The sequence below is a fragment of the Pseudorca crassidens genome, chromosome 9 (assembly GCF_039906515.1).
Source record: "Pseudorca crassidens isolate mPseCra1 chromosome 9, mPseCra1.hap1, whole genome shotgun sequence".
Lineage (NCBI taxonomy): Eukaryota > Metazoa > Chordata > Mammalia > Artiodactyla > Delphinidae > Pseudorca > Pseudorca crassidens.
The window spans coordinates 34,342,232-34,367,035 of NC_090304.1; the positions used below are offsets into that span (position 1 = coordinate 34,342,232).

General features: G+C 36.9%; 1 protein-coding gene and 1 pseudogene across 15 annotated transcripts in view; both read right to left on the bottom strand.

The window, feature by feature from the left end:
- Window positions 1-7,475: 7,475 nt before the first annotated feature.
- Window positions 7,476-8,464, bottom strand: LOC137231265 (small ribosomal subunit protein uS2-like; annotated as a pseudogene).
- Window positions 8,465-17,467: 9,003 nt separating this feature from the next.
- ANO5 (anoctamin 5) overlaps window positions 17,468-24,804 on the bottom strand; it is a 98,488-nt gene continuing 91,151 nt past the window's right edge. For 14 of the 15 annotated variants that reach the window (XM_067749611.1, XM_067749617.1, XM_067749610.1 and 11 more), the window contains 2 exons: window positions 24,159-24,264; window positions 17,468-21,230 (listed from right to left, as the gene is read on the bottom strand). In XM_067749611.1, coding sequence (XP_067605712.1) covers window positions 21,009-21,230; window positions 24,159-24,264 — 328 coding nt within the window. In that variant the 3' untranslated portion in view covers window positions 17,468-21,008. The remainder of the gene's footprint in view (window positions 21,231-24,158; window positions 24,265-24,804) is intronic. The other variant, XM_067749602.1, reaches the window with a different exon arrangement.

Sequence of the window (24,804 nt, forward strand, 5' to 3'; positions counted from 1 at the left end):
TAATCATGGGGTAAAAATGGGTTAATGTTTTCAGTCCCAACAGAATAAATTGTGATAATTTTATAAGTATTTTGAAATAGTTATATAAGTTTGATAAACTTCCTTTCTCATCACCAAATATGCATATATATATATATATATATACTTAAAGGCATTATAATTAGGGCTATTTATAAATCACTGGTAAGGTGTTTTTAAGGCAAATTTATTTCAAAAAATATTTATCAACAAATATTCACTCAACAGATATTTGCACTCACTGTGGGCTAGGTTCTCTCTAGGATGTAGTAAACCAGTTGACTCAGCACAGTTTTATAGCTTTTCATAGCAGTTGTACAGCGTGCACATTCCTAAAGCGAAAACTGCTTTGGAAACGTTTTTTATAGTATGGCTTTATTTGACTTTGAATACTTAAACCAATGTTCATTCTAATTACACCCTTCTTTCAGGTTGAGGCTATACAAATAAGCTCTAGGATTCATCTGTGACTTTTTTCTTACCAAGGGTTTTTAAGTGGATGGATTTTAGTTCAGCTTTATTTGACTTTGCAGTGTTAGCTTCAGAGACATTTCCAAGAAATTATGATTATACAATTTCTAGAGAAACAGAGATAGAAGAAATAATTTAGTTTGTCTTACCCACATCTGTGTACATAACTCAGTACTTTGCACTGCTATATTTAATGGCCTAATATAAATTATCTTTTGATTTACCTGTGATCTGTCTGATTTAAAATTTGGAAGTAGGGAGTTCTAAATAAACTGTAATCTTAAATATATATAATTAATTACCAAAATACATGTATATAGTCATATACGTAATGTGTCCTTTTTGTGTGCATCTCACTCTTTATAATTTACCATTAGAAAGATGTATACATTTTATTCCATTTCTTTCTTTGTGTACCCAAGGGGAAAAAATTCTCATTCACTTACACAACATTGTCCCTTGGAAAAACCCAAGTGTTAAAGTGAATGAAGACCAACTATTTCTCTTCTAATGCCAGAAAAGTATTCCTAGTTTTGAATCCCACACTATATACATAGAGCAATGCGATAAATTACAAAAGGACTTTGAAAGTATTAGCCTCTTTAAACTCTCAAAAAATTTTTTTCTTAAAGTAAAAGCTGTGATTGTATAAGAGAATATTGGAAAACAATTAATAGAAAAGAGATGCAACTTGTAAAGAGAATTAAAGAAATACATACTTCAACATTAAGGAGTCTAAAACAGAGATCACCCTGACTTAAGGTATTTTACAGACTAATAAATAGATTAAATGACAAGTAATATGTAATGTTCTTCGGGTCTGATGAAATATTACCTAATTGAAATCTCTCTCTCTCTCTCTCTCTCTCTCGCTCTCTTTGAGTCCTATAGGGATGCTATTTTGCTTTCATCATCCTGGGTTACTGATTCCCTTTGGGTACCATTATGCTTATCATTCCAGATTGTGGAATATGGTATTCCTTGGAAGAAAGCATATAACATTATTGAAATCACCCACTTGGCTGCAAACACCTAGAGATTGTCTGTTTAACTTCTTCACACTGTTTTCTAAGTCATACTGTGAGAGGCAGAAGGTAAAAAGATTTCATTTCTAGAATATTTAAAGTTACCCTTTCCAGAGTAAATATCTGAATACATAGTTTGATAATAGGATAGAATATTTAAAATACAGAATATTTAACTGCTATAAGCATACTCTAATCAAAATTTTGGAGAAGGAACAACAAAAATGTAATGAAATGCAATGGCAGCTATAAATGTTTTCGAACTGCTGCCCTCTAGTGATCAAATAGAAAATTTTCTTTGACCTAAAAAGGCTAATCTACAGCTAGTTGATTTTAATTTTTTGAAAGTCAGCAGGAAAACATGCTTCAAATAACATTTATATTATATGTATGGCTTTTTTCCTAATACAAAGAATAAAGGGGCACTGATAAATCAGGATTGAATGTGCAATTTACACAATTTTTTGTGCCTGTCGGTGGGATTATAATAACAGTAAATACACCATTATACCGTGGTGAGAACCACAGTGGGTAGGTTTTATTGTGTAAAATGGAGAGGCTGTGGTCATTCACTGAGACTCTGGATACAGAGTGCCAATATGTTCGGTCATTCATTGTGGAGAAGCAGAGTCAGAGCTCTTATCAAACCATACCTGAAACCTGCCCTCTAACTAGACTGATCTTCCAAATTTTTGAGTCAATGAACCCCATTTAATTAACACTTAAGCCAATTGGAGTTGGAGTTTCCATTACTTACGACTCAGAGTATTTTGATTTATTACCTTAAAAGTATTTTATGAATGGATAAATGGATGAATGGAAAAAGGATGGATAGACAAATCCAAGGTTTAGAATATAAATTAAAAGTACTGGAAAGAGGGAAGGGTCATGTAAGAATAATTATAGATCAAACTATTAGAAAGGCAGAACAGGGTAAGACAAAAGGTAGCCTTAAATTTCAAGTTAATTCAATTAAATGTTTATTAACATTGCTAAGTCATAATTACATGCTTTTACTGGATACCAGGGAAGAAGAAATAAATAAGACACGTATCTTGTTCTTAGAGGCCTCAGATTTTAATTAAGAAATTTAGATTTTTTTCTTATGGATAATTGGAAAAAAAATTTAATCATGAGCAAAGAAATGATTTTATCAAAGCACAGTAATGTTCTTAGAAGTTTATCAGGCAGCAGTATGATAAAATGTGTGGAGAGAAGATGAAGGCAAAGGGGTCTCAATTCAGAAACTAGCTACTGTAACAGTCTGTGTGTGAGCCAATAAAATATTTTAAAAGAATAGTCTCCTAAAAAAAAATAGTCTCCTTTCCCCTATGATCATCAGACTTTTAAGTCATTCAGGAATTGGGGAAAAATTATCCACAGACATGTAGATAGTACAAAAGAGCCATCACTAGAACACTTGTTTAGATCAGTTTGAAAATTATGGACTCAAATGACATTGGGAGATTGCTTCTGTGAGATAACTTAATTTCTAATAAGTGTATTTTATTTCTCCCTAGCCCACTCTCCTGTTTCATCACTGGCATGACCCCAGACATCCAAAGAGAAAAATTAGCACATTTATTTAGTGAGTGGAGAAAAGGAAAATGTCAATGGCAAATGGCATCAATCAACAGCCCTTACTCTTCTACCCTTGGGCCCTTCACAATCTAAAAATTCCTCCTCGGGACAGATGCAGCTAACAATGGATCTGATGGAACTGACTCCTTTTAGACTGAGATGACTCAGGAGCAAATGAAACCCCCACTCTTTGGCCACTTGTATTTTCCTTCTAGGGATAGTCCTCAAGGTTGAAATGAGTCTTGAAACAATATCAGGACGTGCAAATTGTGTGCAAATCAACCCCGATATTTGCATGGATCTCAGCTTTCTTATAGTGCTTCCTATCCCGGAGGCTATAAGATCAGAAGAGGGTAGATGGGGAGAGGAGAGTAATTTTCAATAGTTCATGACTTCATATTCTAGGGAGGCAAAATTTTGGTAATAACAGAAATTAAAGAACTTTTCTACCATAGCAAGTAAGACAATACAAACATATCTCTAATGCATTATACATTTTACATTTAGTTTAACTTTTATTTTATCAAAGTGATATATGAAACTAGATTTAGAAGTCAAACTTTTTTTTTAACAGCAGCAGTCCTTTGACTCATTTAACCTACTGACAATTCTTGCTACTAAGAGGTACCACTTTTGTGGAGAAGATTAAATGAGTGTGTGTGTGTGTGTGTGTGTGTGTGTGAATGTGCATGTGTGTGTTAAAGGATAAGGGAGTTCCTGGCATAGAATAAGTAAGCACTGTATGTGTCAGCTATTATAATCATTACACTGCTCTTGTTTGATGTTCAATTTTTGACATCTATTGACATCCTCCTTTGAAAGATGAGGAATTAATTTTAATTCTGCTTTACACTTCTCTCTCTTTCTCTCTCTCTCTCTCTCTCACACACACACACACACACACTTGCTATCCCCCATTCTCTCACTAATTTTATTTAAATAAAACTGTAATGTTAATATACCAATCAAAATAATAATGACAAGCAACTCTCACAGGATCACACAGTTTAGTGGCAGAGTTAGAATTCCACCTCAAGCCATCCACCTCTCCCTGCTCACAGCCAAACTATAGGGCTACTTTGCTTTCATTTCCTTTCTTTTTTTTTTTTTTTTTTTTTTTGCGATACGCGTGCCTCTCACTGTTGTGGCCTCTCCCGTTGCGGAGCACAGGCTCCGGACACCCAGGCCCAGCGGCCATGGTTCACGGGCCCAGCCACTCCGCGGCATGTGGGATCCTCCTGGACCAGGGCACGAACCCGCGTCCCCTAGCATCGGCAGGCGGACTCTCAACCACTGCGCCACCAGGGAAGCCCCTCATTTCCTTTCTTATATACCATTTTCTTTTCCCTAGAGTCCATAACTGTATCCTGCTATGTGTTGATGTTGTTTTATTATGTTTCTATATTCCTGTCATTAATCCGTCTCAAAACATACCAAGAGAACTAATTCCTCTTGATATAATCAAACTCATCAGGTAATCTATTAGTTTCTTTTTTTCCCCTGGAAACATTTCTCCTGGAGCTTTCTGCCCTTCAGTCTACACTAGATGCTTTCTAGTTCTGTCATATACATGCCAACCTGGAGTTCTCAGTCACCATCCCTCTGGGGGGCTTTCCATCTCTCTTCTGTGTCACCTCCTTGCTTTCTGGATCCTATATCCTTCCTGGATTACATACTCCCACAGTTTCCTAAACCAGGAGCCTGTTTATGTATATAAACAGGGGCCTGCTACTTATTTATTTATAACAAATCTTGTTATTTGAAACCCTGCAAATGTGAAGACTGATTTTTTCTACCTTCACACTTGATTGATAGTTTGCTTCTGTGAATTCTAAGTATTGATACAATATTTTTTGATGGTATTATCTCATTGTTTTCCATCTTCTAATGTTGCTATTGGGAAGACTAATACCATTCTGATTCCTGAAGCATTGTGTATGTTTTTTTAAAAAATCCTTCTCTGGAATCATTATGGTACTCTATCTCTAGTGTTCTGAAATTTTAATAAGGGACTTTTTGTTGTCTTTGTGCTTGTCACTAAGAGGCAGAGCCTTGTAAGTCCTTCAAATCAAGAAACATTCTTATTTAATCTTCCTGATAATTTCCCCTCTTCCTGTCTACAGGAGTTCTCCAAGCTTTTTCCTGAAGAAGATTAAACATCTGGTAACCAGCATTCTAGGAGCTGAACTGAGAAAGGAGCTGGGGGTAGAGTCTTACTATTCAGTATGAAAACTTTCATTTTTCCTCCTGACTTCAGTAAGGCATCTCATCTCACCCCAGACCTCAGCTACACCTCTGTCCTTGAGGTCTGGGACTATATGATCACCCTGCAGAGATATATTTCCATATTCTTCCATGATAGGTGAGGTCCATTTGCTTGTCTGCTGGTCTGTGTAGGCTGGGGTGGGTCTAACTCCTCTTCATATACAATTGCGGCAAATCATCATTTTTTAACCCTCAGTCAACCATCCTGCTTTCAGAGTTACCTGGTCATTTCAATTTCCAAACTTTTCTACAGTTAATGCATGAATTAGATGAGTTCCTTTTGGTTTCCACTGAAAGGCATTTAGAAATCACCCTTCCCCACTCTCTAGGTCACTTTTCATTTTTCTATCAGCTTTCCATCGTCTAAAAGCTGGGTAACATCTTCTAAATATTGTTGCCTGGTGTTCCACTTTTTTTTTTCTTGGGGGTTTATAGCTTTTTAAAAAACTTTTTCACCATCATTTTAGTGAAACGTTTGGAGAAAATGAACACAAACTGTATGTTCAATTATCCAAATTTAACTGGAAATCTGTGTCCATTTTATATTTAAAACAAAACTCAGCTGAAAACTTATGTCCACACAAAAACCTACACTTGAATGTTTTTAGCAGCTTTATTCATAATTACCAAAACTTGGAAGTGATCAAGATGTCCTTCAGTAGGTGAATGAATAAACTGTGGAATATTATTTACATACAATGGAATATTATTTAGTGCTAAAAAAACATGAGCTATCAAGCCATGAAAAGACATGGAGGAATATTAAATGAATCTTACTAAGTGAAAGAAGTCAGTCTGAAAAGGCTACATACTGTATGATTCCAATTATGTGAAACTATATGACATTCTGGAACAGGCAAAATTATGAGACAGTAAAAACATCAGTGGTTGCCATGGGTTATGGGTAGGGGTGGGTTTGTGGGGGAGGGATGAATAACTGAAGCACAGAGGATTTTTAGGACAGAGAAAATATATCATATTGTTGGATACATATAATTATACATTTGTCCAAACCTATAGAATATATAAGACCAAGAATGAACCCTAAAGTAAACCACAGACTTTGTGTGATTATGATGTGCCAATGTAGGTTCATCAATTGTAACAAATGTACCACTCTGGCGGGGGATGTGGATGATGCAGGAGGCTGTGCATGTGTGGAGGCAGGGGGTACATGGGAAATCTATATAATTCTCCTCAATTTTGCTGTGAACCTTAAACTCTTACAAAACGCCTTAATTTTTTAAAAAAAGAAATCCCTACCTTTACTGTGTAAAACTCGAAAGAGGGCCCATGTTTCTCTCTTTTAGGCATAGATAAAACATAACATTCATCACAGAAAAAATTCTAATGTCTGAGCCTACACCAGTTTTAAATTTCCTCATTGAGATCAGAGTTAGATGATCTCACGCAGAATGTTAAACTATCTCCTCTCTAATGAAGCCTATTTCTCCATCTCCATCTTTTTTTTTTTTTTTTTTTTTTTGCTGTACATGGGCCTCTCACTGTTGTGGCCTCTCCCGTTGCGGAGCACAGGCTCCGGACGCGCAGGCTCAACGGCCATGGCTCATGGGCCCAGCCGCTCCGCGGCATGTGGGATCTTCCCGGACCGGGGCACGAACCCGTGTCCCTGCATCGGCAGGCAGACTCTCAACCACTGCGCCACCAGGGAAGCCCTCCATCTCCGTCTTAATGGTTCTCATTCTTGCTCTATACACACCAAGAACGCAGGCCAAGTGTGAGGAACTTTTCACTGGCTCACTATCATACTATCCTTTAAAATTTTTTCTTTGTTCTAGATCTTAATACTACCTAAAAATATCTTTTCTCCTGCTTATCTGTTTTAGTTTCCTGTTGCTGTGGTAACAAATGAACACAAGCTTAGTGGCTTAAAACAACACAAATATATTTTCTTTGAGTTCTGTAGGTTAGAAGTTGGACACAGTTCTCATGAAGCTAAAATCAAGATGGCAGCAGGGCTGCATTCTTCTAGATGCTCTAGGGGAGAATCTGGTCCTAGTTTTTTGTTGTTGTATGTTTATTTTAAAGAAACTGATGTTTATTTTCAGTCAATCGTATTCCATTTTTCTGTGGAGGAGCCCGTGGATGAACAGCTTAAGACCACTTAGTGGTCATTCCTCCTACCAATTCAGTGTCCTGACCAGTGGGAGCTGCAGACCAGTCCCCAGTGGCAGGCTGAGCCCTGCAGTCTTCCCTAGGGAACTGGTGAATAGGCACAGAGGGCACCTATGCCTTCAGATGCAGGGTCTGTAACCTCAGATGGAGTGGCAGTAAATTCAGGGGCTGGAGTGTTATAAACACGCTTATAAACAGAGTGTTTCTTTTTTAGTGTACTACACATTCCAACAAATTGGAGCACTCTATTGCTAACAAAAGCCCCATTCTCTGTTTTTCTGCCTTTATGTTCACTGTTACTCTCACCCTGAAATTCCTCCTGGGTCACATCCTTTCCAGCAGCAGCCTACACTTCCTTTTCAATCTCTTCAGCATTCTGTACAAATAGAGATAAGGCATGACCTCTCATGGGTGCTCACGTGGTACCACACATGCACAGAACTTCCTGCGCCAGTGTCCACCACGTCCAACCCACTGTCGTTGCAGAGGATGGCATGTCCACATAGTGCAGAGAATATGTTACACAGAGCCATGGCAGACAGGTTAGCATAAGACAGTTCTGTAAAAGGTTAGTGATCAGCCCTGGGGTCAATAACCTCCAGAAGACGTTATTGGTTCCTGGAAGGCTCCTTGGATCTGATTAAAGATGGTTCCAGAAGCAAAGTGGCCAGCAATAAAAATGGCTCTGGTAGCAGCAGCAAACTTCAGCCCAGCCCTGTGGCTAGTGTTCCTGGAGGATATGACACTGGTATCAGCCAGATTTTCAATGGCAACAATGGTACAAGCCATCAGAAAAAACTTCCCCCAGGTCCTCTTCAGATTTATGATGTAGATGTCATCACCTATTTCCTTTGTAGATGTATATTTATATGGAAGTCAACACTGGTGCCACCTAAGTACATTCCTGATGCAAGAAATTTGAGGACATCCTCCTCCTTCATTTGCAGGATAGCAAGGGCTCCAGACATTGTGAAAGTTTTCCTTTAAGTTATGATGTAAAACCAGGACATTTTCATATGAATTCCTGCTTGGGTAGCACAGAAAGGCTCAACAGGTTTTGTTTTGTTTTGTTTTAACATCTTTATTGAAGTATAATTGCTTTACAATGGTTAGTTTCTGTTTTATAACAAAGTGAATCAGCTATACATAAACATATATCCCCATATCTCCTCCCTCTTGCGTCTCCCTCCCACCCTCCTTATCCCACCCCTCTAGGTGGTCACAAACCACCGAGCAGGTGGGGTTTGGACTACGATTTGTTTTCCGAGGAATGTGAATGGCTTCTGCCCCTCTCTCTTATGACATTTGGCTCCTAAATGGACCTTTGCTTACCAGTCTGTGCCAGTCTCCAGTCCATTTTTCACACTCCGGTGGGATTCATCTCCCTGAAGCAACAATCGGATCGTTCTACTTGCTTTAGCACAATCTTTCGGAACTTCAATCTCTTCAAAGAATAATTTCCCAGTTCTTCCTGACAGTTGTTCAGGGGTCAACAACCGGTCTGAATCTACCATATTCCAAATCAGTTTCCCATGTTTTTCAGTGTACTACACATTCCAACAAATTGGAGCGCTCTATCGCTAACAAAAGCCCCATTCTCTGTTTTTCTGCCTTTATGTTCACTGTTACTCTCACCCATAACATCCTTTTTCCTTGCCTTTCGCTCATCAATGCCCAACATTATTCACCATTCAAGACCCAGATCAAACGTATTCTCTTTAACTGAGTTCCTTCCTTTATCATCTCACTGGAAATTGAGATCCAGCCCTGACATTGGCAGAAATGTACAACCTTGAAGAAGGTAATTAGACTTCATCATGCTTCAGTTTCTTTATCTGTTAAATGTAATAAGTTATATCTACCTTTTGCATATTAAATTAAAGTGTGTGTAAACCATCACTCGCAGTGCCTGTCATATAAGTATTTAATACGTGAGAGTGATTATTATTATTAATCTATACTTTTATATGACACTTATCAGTTTCTGCCTTGCAGTCTTTGAAAGCGGATTCCATATTTGCATCATGTGCATTTTTCATAACTCTTGTCAAAATATCTGACAAACAGTATAAACAGTGAATAAGGTTGAATAAGTAAATAAATCCTCCTAAACTTTATTACTAGGCTCCCCTGTGTCAAAGTATACTGTATTATTTCCCTAGGGCTGCCATAACAGGTTACCACCTATTGGGTGGCTTAAAGTAACAGAAACTGACCGTCTCACAGTGGAGGAGGCTAGCAGTCCAAACTCAAGGTGTCAGCAGGATTGCTTCCTTCTGTGAGGGGGAAACTGTCCCATATCTCTCCTAGTTTCTAGCGTTTGGTGGCAATTTTTATAGTTCCTTAGTGTGTAGATGTGTCCCTCAAATCTCTGCCTGTATCTTTACATTGCTTTCTTCTCTGTGTCTCCGTGTCCTCTCTTATTACAAAAAACTCAGTCATTGGATTTAGGGTTCACCCCAAATTCAGAATGATTTCATCTCAAGGCCCAAATCAGGTCACCTTCCAAAGTTTGGGTAGACGGGTTTTGTGGAAACACTGTTCAACACACGACAAGTATGTACAAGGCTCCTTCCCATTTACAACAAATTGTAACCAAGAACATAAATTCTAGCCTGACTGCCTAAGTCCAGGCCCTGTCCCACCGTTACTGGATTGTGGCTTTGGTTACATTACTTAACTATACCCAGTTTCAGTTTCTGCATGAGTGTAGTAAGGATAAATAATAATATCTACCTTAAAGAGTTTCTATGTAGATTAAAAGAGATAAGCCTTATAAAGGACTTAGTATAGCCCGGTTGTTATTAATCAGTCAATAAGTCTTGGTTTCTTCTTTTATTTATTTATTTATTTTTATTGGGTAGGTCTGTCCACCTGGAAAGCTCACTTCCCCTCCCACTTTTTACTTGACTAACTCCTTCTAAATATTCGTGTCTCGGCTTAAGTGTCATTTCTTCAGGGAGGCATTCTCTGACGTCTCAATAGAATCTAATAGTCCTCAACCCCTTTTCTCATTCCTCATCACAATTGTATAATGGCTGGTTAATGATTATGATCAAATAGTAATTGAATACACTTTAGCTAATTAACCTTTAGTGTCTGACTCCCCGTGGAGAACTCTCTTTAGTTTGATAAGGACTCAGATTGCCTGGGATTGAATCCTGGCTCCTTCCCTCTTCCTCCTTGGGTGAGTTCCTTAATCTGCTCAAGTCTCAGTTTCCTCATATGAAATGGCTGTAATAACATTACTTACATCAAGCAATTGTACGAATCAAATGAGATCCTGTATGTAAAACATAGAGCTCACAGTGCCTGGTACATCCAGGTGCTTAAAAATGGCTATTTAGTATTAATATTTTTTTTCAGTTTCTGGCATCTAGTTGAGGAAGTGAGTGAATTAATACTGAATGAATGAGCCAAGTTTTTGGCCAAATCTAGGAATACAGCCTGTGCAGCAGAATAGTGTGGCAATTTAATATGCTCCTATGACCTTGTCCTCATTAGAGATTTTCTCTAACCCAAGGAGCTAGAGAGCCCAATGGAAGAGGTGCCTAACACCTCTGACCCAAATAATTTCCTCTATTATAACTTTTACTATCCCATTAAAACCAGAATTTAAAACATAAAAGGTCCATAGAATCCAATTTGTTTCTAGCCCTAGGGTGGTCTTTTAGAGATGGACAAATACTTCTGGGAGGGCAGCGAAAAAGATCAGCTAAGGCAAGTCTGGGTCCTTAACGGGTGAAGTGTGTCTGGAGGCAACAATGCTTTAGTATGAGGAGGGATAGAAAGTCATCAGGACTTTGCAGCTTTTTATGAGCTTCTCTACAGTCTAGGGGGAAAAAAACAATGCTATATGGACATTAAGAAAAGCAGCTTCAATATTTAAAAGAAAATTATTCACTACCCTAAGAATAAATTAGTGTTCTGGAATAAATACGTCCATTGGAAAGCAAGCAATATTTATTTCTGCATTGTCTACACAGCAGAAGAGACGCAGCTTTGCAATTAGAATGAACTGGTTTGAAACTCTGGTGCAAATGCCACTTTCTTTTGAAAATGAGTCATGAATCACACAGGTTTTAACTTTACTTTGGGGTGGGGGGACCTGGCAGTTTGATCGCTGAAGTCATTTATATTTCCTTAAATAGAGGAAACTGAAACAATGACTTTTTTTTTGGTTGAGACATAATTTTAGAAATTAAAGATTATTTAGTTCAAAGATCTTAATTCACAAATGATAAAACTGAGGAGCAGAGAGATTAGGTGACTTGACTAGGGTCACACAGCAATTTGGTATTTTGGATTCAGAATTCAAAACTAAATCCTGATTCAAAACTAGATTCAAACTGATACCTGATGCCACAGGTTATCAGATCTCTTTCCCCCATGCTTGGCTCACCTACTAGAGGCAGCTGTTCCATTGAAGGATAAGATGCAGCATCATGCAAGTCCTGGACTAGAAGGGCGTTGAAGATTTATTTCCTCTGCTCACTGAATTTCAAGTCCACAGTTCTATTATCCTCCACAGGAAAGAGTGCAACCTTGGATTTTGTTTATATGGTGACCCAGGAAAGATGGATTCTCTCTCTCTCTTTCAGTAACAAACTGTGCTTAATAACTGGGAAGGATATGTGAGTATAGATAAAAACGGTTTCATTTATAAATATACACTATATATTTTTAAATTATTTTTTATTTTTAAAGGACGCCCCTGACTTCCTTTGCTCCAGCTCCCTTCTTGCTCCTCCCTCAAAAGAGACTTGATTCCCCAGATGAAATGTAAAACATCAGTTAGTCCACATGTACTAATGGGCCAGGTGACTAGGTTAAAGCATCAAGCACCTCTTTGTGTTGTCCCTTTTATACCTCTTTCATTAATGCAACTGAGGGAGAATATTAAGGTTTGGCCTTCTTGTCTCTTCTGTTTTTCTTTCTTCATGTGTTTGTACAAACGTTGGTACAGGGCTTCCCTCGTGGCGCAGTGGTTGAGAGTCCGCCTGCCGATGCAGGGGACGCGGGTTCGTGCCCCGTTCCGGGAAGATCCCACATGCCGCGGAGCGGCTAGGCCCGTGAGCCATGGCCGCTGAGCCTGCGCGTCCGGAGCCTGTGCTCCGCAACGGGAAAGGCCACAGCAGTGAGAGGCTCGCGTACCGCAAAAAAAAAAAAAAAAAAAAAAGTTGGTACAATTCCAATAACTAGATTGAGAGGAAAGGATAATTTCTCACTTAGTTCACAAGCTCCAGCTGCATGTCCCATCTCAGAGGTCTGCAGGGGTATACTTGTCATAAAACTTATAAGAATAATAAAACACAATAAAACTTATCAAGGAGTCTTTTGGTTCCTCTCTGGAATCCTTACCTATAAAACCCCTTAGTGAACTCACAGATGAGGAAAATCATGATTGTTAAGGCAAAATTAGGCATTTTTGGATCCTTCCATATATTTCCATCAAAATTCAACTCATTCATCTGCTCAAAAAATATTTAATAAGCATATGCTATGTATCAGACTATTTCAGACTCTGGGGATAAAGGGATGAACAAGACAATTTTCCATCCTAACGGAGTTTTGATTCTAGTTAGAAAGATAAAAACACATTGATATGCCATCCTACTTTCTAAAAGCATTACATACCATTGACCATTTATCAAGCTCCAGACATTGTTTGAAATGCTTCATAAATTGTATTTCATTTCATCCTTATTGCAACCCTGTGAAGTAGGTATGTGATGTCATATGATACAATATAATATTTCATAGCAGAATAATGCAATATATTGCAGATAGAAAAGTAAAAATACCCAAGGTCCCACGTGCTGAAGTGTTTGAGGTAGAATCTAAACTCAGATTCATCTGAACAAAGGTACACTTATTTGTACCTATGTTTTTCATCCCTTTATTTACCAATATTATTAATCAATCATAGTGTCTTGGGTGCTATGCTAATGACTAGAAATATAAAGAGGAATAAGACTGTCTTTACCATCAAGAACCATCCAGCTGGTAGAGGAAAGAGACATAAAAATAAACTTCTGCAATGATGAGTTATGGGAACTGAGGCAGAGGACTGTAGAAGAGGCAGCAGGAAACTGAAGAGAGAAAGATCTGTCCCATCTAGACACTGACGTAAGTTTCAGGAGGAGATGGTGTTTGAGCTGTATCCATCATTGTGTAGAATTCCCTTTCCCTTTTTCCACTTTTTTCAGATTCTTTTACCATAAAGGTCATTACAGAGTATTGAGTAGAGTTCCCTGTGCTATACAGTAGGCCCTTATTAGTTATCTATTTTATATATAGTAGTGTGTATATGTCAATCCCAATCCTCCAGTTTAATCCCTCCCCCCCTTTCCCCGCTGGTAACCATAAGATTGTTACCATAGCTTATGGTATTTGTTTTTCTCTTTCTGACTTAACTCCATTCTGTATGACTCCACTCTGACTCCACTCCACGACTCTAGGTCCATCCACCTCTCTACAAATAACTCAATTTCATTTCTATTTATGGATGAGTAATATTCCATTGTATACAGGTGCCACATCTTCTTTAACCATTCATCTGTCGATGGACACTTAGGTTGCTTCCATGTCCTGGCTATTGTAAATAGTGCTGCAATGAACATTGTGGTACATGTCTCTTTGTGAATTATGGTTTTCTCAGGATATATGCCCAGTAGTGGGATTGCTAGGTCATATGGTAGTTCCATTTTTAGTTTTTTAAGGAACCTCCATACTGTTCTCCATAGTGACTGTATCAATTTACATTCCCACCAACAGTGCAAGAGTGTTCCCTTTTCTCCACACCCTCTCCAGCATTTATTGTTTGTAGATTTTTTGACGATGGCCACTCTGACTGGTGTGAGATGATACCTCATTGTGGTTTTGATTTGCATTTCTCTAATGATTAATGATGTTGAGCATCCTTTCATGTGTTTGTTGGCAATCTGTATATTTTCTTTGGAGAAATGTCTATTTAGGTCTTCTGCCCATTTTTGGATTAAATTACCATTTTCTCATTGTAAAATATATCAATCTCTAATGCTACATCTTGCCTCACAATCTTTTTCTGATATATGTATAAATCTGTTTTATTTTATTTCATTTACTTTAGTGTTTCCCTGGCATATCTTTTGTCCATTCTGTTACTTTCAACCTTTCTGTGTCCTTATATGGAATGTTTTAAAAGAAAGCTCTGGGACTTTACCAGGGCTACTCATTCTTGGCAGAACCTTAACTTAACTATTTTTCCTAAGCCCAAAGTCTGTTGAATGTTCAGCTTAACTTCTCTTTTTTTTTTTTTTTTAACGTTTATTGGGGTATAATTGCTTTACAATGGTGTGTTAGTTTCTGCTTTATAACAAAGTGAATCAGTTATACATATACATATGTTCCCATATCTCTTCCCTCTTGCGTCTCCCTCCCTCCCACCCTCCCTATCCCACCCCTCCAGGCGGTCACAAAGCACTGAGCTGATCTCCCTGTGCCATGCGGCTGCTTCCCACTAGCTATCTACCTTACATTTGTTAGTGTATATATGTCCATGACTCTCTCTCGCCCTGTCACAGCTCACCCTTCCCCCTCCCCATATCCTCAAACTTCTCTTCTTTTCAGCTATTATTTTTGCTTTTGGAATCTCCAATTTCCTCAAGAGGAAATAATCACCATAAACGCCTTAACTCCCTCAGGCTGTTTTTTTCTTTCCTAGATACTGGTTCTGTAAGGCAAGTCCCCCTTTGCCTTGATATTTTCTGAAGTTTTCAATTAATTTTTAAAACATTTTATCCAGCTTTTCTAGCTGTTCTCAGGGTTCAGGGGTCTGAATAAAACCCAGAATTTTATTATGGAAGTGTAATTTCTTGTTGCTGATTAAAAACAGGATGAATCTTACATGTTCCCATTAAGAATAATGTTTTCTGTATGCTTTTCATTAATTTTTCCTCTTAAATTGATTTTTTTCTTCCTTTTCCTTTTCTTAAAAAAATTATATTGCTATTCTCTTCTTTTGATGCTTACTGTTTTTCTGTCTTTGTTCTTTTTAAGTAGCCCAATTAAAAGCTATACATTTTCCCTGAAAACCACCCACAAGAAGTATTTAGAGCACCCATAAAATTTCAGCTACACGGTATTTTCAATACTATGTAACTGAAATTATTTTCTAAATTCCATTTTATGATCTATGAGTTATTTCAAAATTTGTAATATAATTTTCCTAGTTATCTTTTCATTATTGTTTTCTAGTTTCATTTTTATTGTGAGCAGAGAAAATTATCTGATCAATTTTTCCCCACTGAAATTGCTGGGGTTTTTGGTTTGTTTGTTTGTTTTTAATGGCCTGGTATTTGGTCAGGTTTTGTAAATGTTTAGAATTTGCATGAAAAGAAATTCCTATTCTTCAGTTATTGAGTACAACATTTCATGAAGTTAAATTAAGGTTATTTTTTAATCACGTTGTTCAAATGACCAATAGTTTATTTTATTTATTTTTATTTAAAATTTTTTTGTCCACATGGTAGTTTGTACTCTGTCAACTTGGTGAAGCTGCATTTACCACCATTTGCCAAAAGACCATCAAGTCTCTTCCTTATATGGCATCAGGTTAGAGTTACAAAAGAGGCAGACAGAAGGGAAGCCACAGCTATTTCTTTCTGAGTGTCTTTGAAGCCAGTTTTGGGGAGGGACACACAGAAGGGGGTCCAGTGGGCTCTACTTGTCCATACTCTCTTCCACTCCACATCCAGATCTTTCTGGCCAGGCCCCCGAGTGAAGCTTGGCTGAAACCTCAGAGCAGTAGCTACACAGGAGCCACAGCTTTCCACAGACTCCTTCCTGAGCTTTCCTCCCTAGTCTCACTACAGCACCTGGATGTTTGTGCACACTCCAATGTGTCCACACATGGTGGTGTTTCAGGAGAGCTAAATGGTACCTTTCTTCTGACCCTCCAAAACCTCCCTCCCAGACCATTACTTCCCAGTTCCTTCCACAATTTCAAAAGGCCTATCTCTGTAACAAATCTTCTATTCTACAATATTCACAGTACTTTTGCTGTCCTGATTACACCCTGCCTGAGAATCTATTTGCATTTTTAAAACTTACAATGTGATGCATTTAATTTCTCACCAGTATGCAGTTTTATTTTCCTGAATATATTGGTAAAATATATTTAAAATAAAAATATATTGGTAAATATATTTTAAATAAAATATATTTAATCTTATCTCCCCTCTTTTAAAAAGTATTTTCTATAGTTATTTTATGTAATTATTTTCTTAACTACACAGGCTTAGGGTTCTGAGGGTGTAAGATTTCAATTACTTCTACACACTGCAGGATTAGAACAGTTTGACAAATTTGGAAATCCTGAGTCTACATATTTCTCTGATAGGTTGGAATGATAAATAAATGTTTGAGAGTTATTCCAAAAAATACTTCTGGCTAGGGAATTTGGCATTTTTATGAAATTCTCATCAGTCTTATATCCCACCCCCCAAAGTAACCCTGAAGATTTTTAAAAGCTCCTCTCCAAGAGACTCTGTTCCTAGGGATATGGGATAGAACCAAGGGATATGCATATCTCACAAGCGGCCCAGACAATTCCAAAGAAGCTGGTTGTGGATTTCTTTTGGGGAAAGGCGGACCTAGAAAAAAATTTGGAAAATATCTCAACACACTATTTTTCTCCTTGGGCCTTTTTGTTCATTTTAATCACCTTTCAAAGTAGAAAAGATAAAAAGGCAAAACAACAAAAAATTACCACCTTCTCCATTTTTTCTGGACCATCTAGACTCCTTCTTCAAGGAATGTGCATCTCTAAATGTGACAAACATGTAATTTTGTGAATTAAACATGTTATACGTAATGCATTTTAATATTTCTAGACAACAAAAAATGACCTCAAAACCTCTTAGAGCACTCAAATTCAGAAAAAGCATATCAATATTTTACTGTAAGAATAAGCTGAGCTCATGTCAAAATGTAGTTTAAAATTAAGTATTACTTTATTCATTGTGCATATTTGAATCTCTTGAGATTTATAAAATTTATGTATATGTAACTTAAGAGATACTTTTCTTGTGTACCTGCATACCACCCTCCTTGCAAAAAAAAATGGAAGAAAGAAAGAAAGAGAAGAAAAGAAAGCACTTGTTTTCTTGGTTAACACCATGGCACATAATCTTTCATAGGAAAGACACACCTAGTCGAACAGTTTTAGGAGAGGGAAGAATGTATTTAACACACATTGAACCACGTTTTAATATTCTCCTGAATTTTTACATAATCCTGGAATAACTGACATACTTGAATTATTACACATAAAGTAGTGGAGTAAAATACTGTCTAGAAAAAAAAATAACATAACAGTAATAGGGATTCATGTGAGCAGACATCCAAGCCTGGCCAATGGTACTTCTTGCAATGCTATTTTCCTTAATAACATTCTTTGATAACATAATAACTGGTACTGATTAAAAACAAAAGAGAATATATTGTTCTTTCACAACAATATATTCACCTTTTGAATCAGCAGCACAAATTCCTCAGCCTCAACTGTTGTAATCAACAGAGACCCAGGGCTACACATGGCAGCTGACACTACAAAGTCACTTGGAAATCAAAGTTTTACTTTTGACATATAATAGTGTTCAACTTGAAATTTCTTTGGCTTTTCTCTCACCCTCATTAGATGTTTTAGGAAAGAGACATTCTTCTTAGCATCCACAGCTGCACAATGCACCTCACAACACCTCTCTCCCCATAGGAGCACACACAGGTTCATAAGGAGGGAACTCTTATCTCCTTCCTCTGTCCCTCCTCTTCTTTATCTTCTTCTTTCCTTTTCCTTTTCCTTTTCCTTGATAATTTGCTTGATGGCTTAGTTAAAAGAAGACTGTTAGAGTCAAGAGGAGTCACGAGAGGCAGCAAAAATAAGATAGCATTCCATTTAATTAAGACACCCCCCTCTTCTTGATGGGTTCCTTTTGAAGTGGATTCTGCTTCTTTTGTGCAAAGAAAAACTGATGAAGGTGAAAATTTGAGATGACATTTGAAAAGAGGTTTTTTTTTTCTTTGGATTTTGTACTTCATATTATTTCAAAGAAAGTCTCAAATGATTTCTGGAACATTTCTGAAAAAAATAACTATGGATTTGATTGAATTATAAAAACATCTGCCATGCTAATAAATATCAACTTACATCTGGTAGTCAGGTGCTCAACTCAGCCCTCTTACGACAACTAATGGGTTTAACTAGACAAGACAAATCTATCTGAAGTGATTTGGCTTTCGGATTTGGTTCCTCAAGCTTTTAGGAAAGTGAGAGATACTTGTATTTCCTTTTAAAATGTGAGAAACTTCTTGGTAGAAAACTGAAATGTGAATATAAAGCATTTGTCAACATTTTAAAAGGAAAATATCTACCCATCGTAGGAACTATTGACTTATCTTAAAAACTATATCTTTCCTTGCTAGTTTCTCCGTACATCCTAGAAACCCAACACTTGAGTTGTTTCGTTTTAAGATTGCAGTGTACAGATAACCATGTGAATTAAATTTGTCTTTATTTATCTTACAGTCTAGCTCTATAAACACTGTTAAGCCATAAAAAGTAAACCTTATATCTGAGAAACCGTTTTCCATGCTCTTCCTTATTTTTATTAGCTCCCAGGAAGGAAGCAGTATGAGCTGTACAACATCATAGTAACAGAGTTTGCTTTGACAAGCAAAAATACTGCATCTGTGGCTAATTTCATAGTAACACTAACTGGTTCTCTCAAAGAAAATAAACTCCTCCACAGGTAAAATCATTCTTCAATAATGAGATCATTTCAAATTATGCAAAAGTGTTCATAAAATCTACCCAGTGGATGATAAATTACTGCCAATACTGGGGTAACTGTCTCATGGTTTTATAAATTCATAATCCTCAGTTCTAAATACTTAATATTGATCATTAGTTAATACTACCTGCCATACACTTAATACTGGCAATTCTATAAAATCTTATTAGGATCAAATAATGAAACACTACTTTTTAAAAAATCTTGTAATAAAGTTTCTTCTTTTGTGTGCAATTAAAAAACACTATTCTTTTGAAAATGAAGTGTAATTTGAAACTAGAGATTCAAATGTTATAAAATTAAACTACATCTCTCTATAGTGTTTAAAATATATATTAAGTACTTTTTAAGGGAAAGAAGGACAAGAATTGGGGTACATGTGCCATAGGCTTAAGTATGAGAGAAATAATTCAACGAATATATTTTTTTTACTTAGCTATCAAATCCATCACCTCATTCTTACTTGGGTGATCCACATTTGGTGTTAAACTCTGTGATTGATGTTAAACTAACAATTTCTCTAAAAGAAGCTCACACCTGAGATGTTATATCACATTAAATCAACAGTACAACCACATCTTGTGGGGCAAAGGCATAGGAATAGGAGCAAGGCACTGAGCATTGTACAGCAGTGCACCAATAGAAAAAATCGTAAACTCATTACAAGATTTGAGACTGCTTTAAACGAGATAGAATTTCATAAACAACTTGTACCTAACTTATACAAATAGTTAATGCTCAAACAGGCTTCATGATGCAAAATAGGAGTTGTGGAAGAAAAATTATTTTTAAAAATAATTCAATGATTTTTTAGATTGAAGTCAATAAATTAACTGATATATACTATCTTGCATTCATTAACTACTAAGAAGACACACTCACTTCTCTGTATCTTTCATTTACTTAAAAACCTGAAACAATCTAATACCTTCTTAATGCTGTTTCCCAGATAAGACAATCCACAATCCAGTCTTAAAACGGTTTCTGAAATGTTATATTTAAAGAAATTAGTTGTTAGTCTTTTGCTTAAACCCAAATGTTCAGTCTCTTGAAAAATCAATTTTGTATTTACCTGGAAGGACTATCTGGAATTCTGATGGAAGTTTACCTTATTCAGGATGATTTTGGGAACAAACCCCTGCCATGAGATTTACCCAATATTTTTAATATGTAAGTTTTCTTATGTCATCTGATATTGGTTTTTCATCTGCATAGTCTAAAATGGCAGGATATATTTATGGCTCAGTAGACCTCTTCACTTCTTTTCTTTTTGTCCCAATACTTTTCTTCATGGGACAGAGATATAACACAACCCAATAGAATGAAGACCATGAAAATGTGCAGCTGCACTGGAAGGTGATGGGACAGCTCACGTCCAGTGTTTAATCCTAAACTGCAACATCCCATGATCTTCCAATATTCTGATTTCACACATCCATTTAACAATCATTTATAGAACCCCAGAAAACAATATCTGGGGTGGGCCCAGCCAATGAAGCAGACAAGTGGTATTCTTCCAGCCTCCACTAAGTTGGCCTCTATATGAGTGTACAAAAACTTTGAGTTAAGCAAAAAAGAAGAAAGGGTAAAATTGACACATGGCTTCTGGCTTCTGGCCCCAAACCCAGGGAAAACTGTGAAGTCAGGCAGGCAACCAGCCGCTTACTTGTTATGTTGATTAGGTTGCTGATTTAGCCAGCTGTACTTTGTTTTCCTGAATAATGAGATGCTTGGCAAAATCACTAGAATTCATTCTCAAGTTCTCTTTCAGTTTGTTAAGCTCAAAGTCATGGAGAATCTTGACAGTCATTAACTTTTCTCGCTTGATTCTTTCCGCAACATCTTTTGGAACATCAGGGATCATCCACGCCAACAAAAATTTCATTAGAAACACAACATGCTAGAGGAAACAAAAGAAAATCAGACACACTGCTAGAGTTGTCAAATGTTCATACAAATTGTTTCATTCGTTCAACAAACTGTGCTCGATACAGTAGCTAGAAGGAAAAACAAAGAGATATAGTCCCTGTCCTGGAACTTTCCTACAAAGACCAACATTAAGCAAACAAATATATACTAAAATACATGATTACAGAGATTCCAGTTGAACGTGGTTATTGAATATACTCTTCATCTATGCTTCCTCCTGAAAACCTAATAAAATATTTGTAAAGAAATTTAAAAATTGTATTGTTCACAAAGACACACAAAAAAGGGAGGAAACAGTGATAACAGACTCGAGACAGTGAAGAAAGCTAGCACTTAAATTTGCAGTTGGTGATACAGTGATGGTAGAAATCAAGACAAAAGCCAATTTTGTTTCAAATCATCAGAAAAGTTCAGAAAAGTTCAACTAAGGACTTTGAAGGTGTAGTGTGGGTGGAGTTAAAAATAAGAGGCTTATTTAAAAATTTGTATAAGGGGCAGATGAATTTTCAGAGCCTCTCTCTCAACCATGTTCAGGAACTACTTCTCTCCAATCCCACCCTGGCAGCAACTGAGTACCTTATTTTCTGCAGAAATTATATTTTCTGCAGAAATTAAGACACAGAGCTGTGAACTCACAGGCAGCAGAGATGGCGAAAGATGGAGGTGTGGCACCATACTGGAAACAGGGCAACTCAATGCAATTCAGCATTCTGAACCATGAGATCTCTAGCCCCTCCTGCCTTTCTTGGCTCTCAACACAGTCATGAAATAGCTCAACAAACAGGAGGTTGGAGGATTTCTCTCTGGGAAAAATAACTAATCAGAGAAGTTAGAATTATAGATATCAAAATTTTGTAGGTCTCAAATGAAAAGGCCCCTTTATCACCCTACAGTGAAGCCCACCCAAGTGACGTTCTTCCTGTATGCACACAAAGCTTATAATCGGCTTTCCTTGCTTCGCTCTTAAATATGAGCAGATTGCCAAGAACAACCAAATACGTAAGAAAGTCTCTAATATGAAAGGGTAAGACTGAAGCACACAAATGGGAACTAAGAGGATACCTAGATAATGATGAGAGCAAGAGAAGAGTAGAATAAAAAAACAAAGATATGAATCTGACTATTTATAGGAGAGAAAATAAATGATAAATATAACAGAATTTCAAAACAGTTGTAACACCTGAATAACAGAAGTCCCAGAAAGACAGAACAGAGAAAAGAAGGAAATTATCAAAGAAATAGTACAAGCAGGGCTTCCCTGGTGGCACAGTGGTTGAGAGTCCACCTGCCGATGCAGGGGACACGGGTTTGTGCCCCGGTCCGGGAAGATCCCACATGCCACAGAGTGGCTGGGCCTGTGAGCCATGGCCGCTGAGCCTGCGCATCCGGAGCCTGTGCTCTGCAACGGGAGAGGCCACAACAGTGAGAGGCCTGCGTACCGCAAAAAAAAAAAAAAAATAGTACAAGCAAATTTTCTCAACTTAAAGGGTAATTATATTTGCAGGTCAAAGGGGCTTAGTGAGTGTCCAGAACAATTAATATTAATAGTCCAACATCACATGACTGTCTTGTGAAGTTTCATAAAAGGACTAGTGAGAGAATCCTCAAAGCTTACTGATACATAAAAAAATCATAAAGAATGGGAAATTAGAATGGTATTGTACTTCATAGCAACACTAGAAGCTGACAGAAAATAGAGCAATGTCTTGGAAAATTTCAGGAATACCTAAAAAAAGTTGGTTCAAAAATTTTCAGGGAAAATGACTTTTAATCAAATTCTATACCATTTAATTATCTATGTGGAAAAAGAAGAAATTTTAATATTCAAGTTCTCAAAAATTGTCCATTATTTTCCTCAGAAAATTAATGAAAGATGTGCTTTATCAAAATAAGCTAGTAATTCAAGAATGGGACAAAAATTGATGGAAGAAAATATAGTATTCAGTATAAGAGAAGTTGAAGAGAAGTTCCAGAATTGATGGTGAGTCGGAGCCTGGGATGATCAAAAAAAATAAACAGAAACAAAAATTCCAAAGAATTCCTTTTGTAATTTACCAGGCTGAAAGATGATCTAAACCGTTGATGGAAAATGTGGGAATGAAAGTGATAAATTCATAAGGAACTGAGAGGGGTGAGGATTTAAATTACTTACATGTATAACCTTGATAAAAATAAAACAAATTAAACAAAAACTGATAGGAATTTGTGTTTTCTTGCATTAGACTTATCTAGTCTATTATTGGCCTTTACTGTCGAGTGAAAAAATGCCTAACATTTATTTATCTCTCCCTTATCGGCCTTCATGTCTTATGATTTGTAGCACTCAATTTGTAACTTAGTCAAATACCCCCTCTGTATTGGTTCTTTTGTATTGCATGTCTTATATCCATAATTACCCTAGATTTTCCACAAGGTAGGAAACATAATATAGTGGACAGAGCAGAGGCTTGGCAGTGAGACATCTGGCATTGAAACCCAGCTCTAATATTAGCCGATTATCTTTAAACCAACTAACTAATTTTGCTGACTGTTGGATTCATTTGTCAAGGGTGAATAATAAAGCCGAACTTACAAAGTTATTATTATAGCCTCTGCAACCACTATTTATTAATAATAGGTATTCAGTAAAATAAGTGGGTCCTCTGCCCTCTGACTGACCTCAAAGACAGAGGTCTCATTTTTTCTTTTCTGTTACCTTGGTATCTTCAACAAGAGTAAGTGAGTAATAGGCAATCCACTGTACTTAAAATATTCCTAACTTACTTTTTATGAGAACAAATACTTCCTTCAAAATAGTCTATTGAGATAATGCTAATTTTCTGCGGAACAAATATGCTTAGAAATATATGCCTAAAGGGAGAAAAGACACTAACTGGCATGAAGGTTAATAAAGGCTCACCTCCATAATTATGATGAAGGTCATCTTAGCAGCAAGGACGTGCCAGTACTGCATACTATGAAAATATTTCTCCTCGTGATCAGGAGGATTTCTGTAATCTCTGTACCTGAAAAAAATGGAAGTAAATGCAAAATATAAGCTATAACTTCAAACAAAGAGACCTAGTATAAATTCATATTATTTCTTGTAAGAGACCCTTTCAGTTGACAACAAAAGTCAAGTCAAAGGAAAATAATTGCTATTATGAAACATTTATCTTTCCTATACAGATAAAAAGAAGAGCCATATGTTACTTTTGTATAGTATATATGTAGCAAGAGACACAAGTGAAACTGCTCTCCTGTTCTTCAGAGACAAATTTCTCTAGAGAGTTATAGCAAAATTTGCTCTTTCCATTCCATTCCCTCTCTTCCTACTCCTTAACACACTTAGTTCTATCATCACTCCACTGACACCAACTGTCTCCTATCATTAAACTGAAGGAACATTTTCATCCAGATCTTATTTGACCTGTGAAGAACAGAACTTGACATTGTTGACCATTCCTATTTTCTTGAAACTCTATTTTCTCAGCTTATATGACACTGCATTATTTTTGTTTTCCTTATTAGCCTTCTGGGGTTTTCTTGGTGTTCAATTTGTGAGT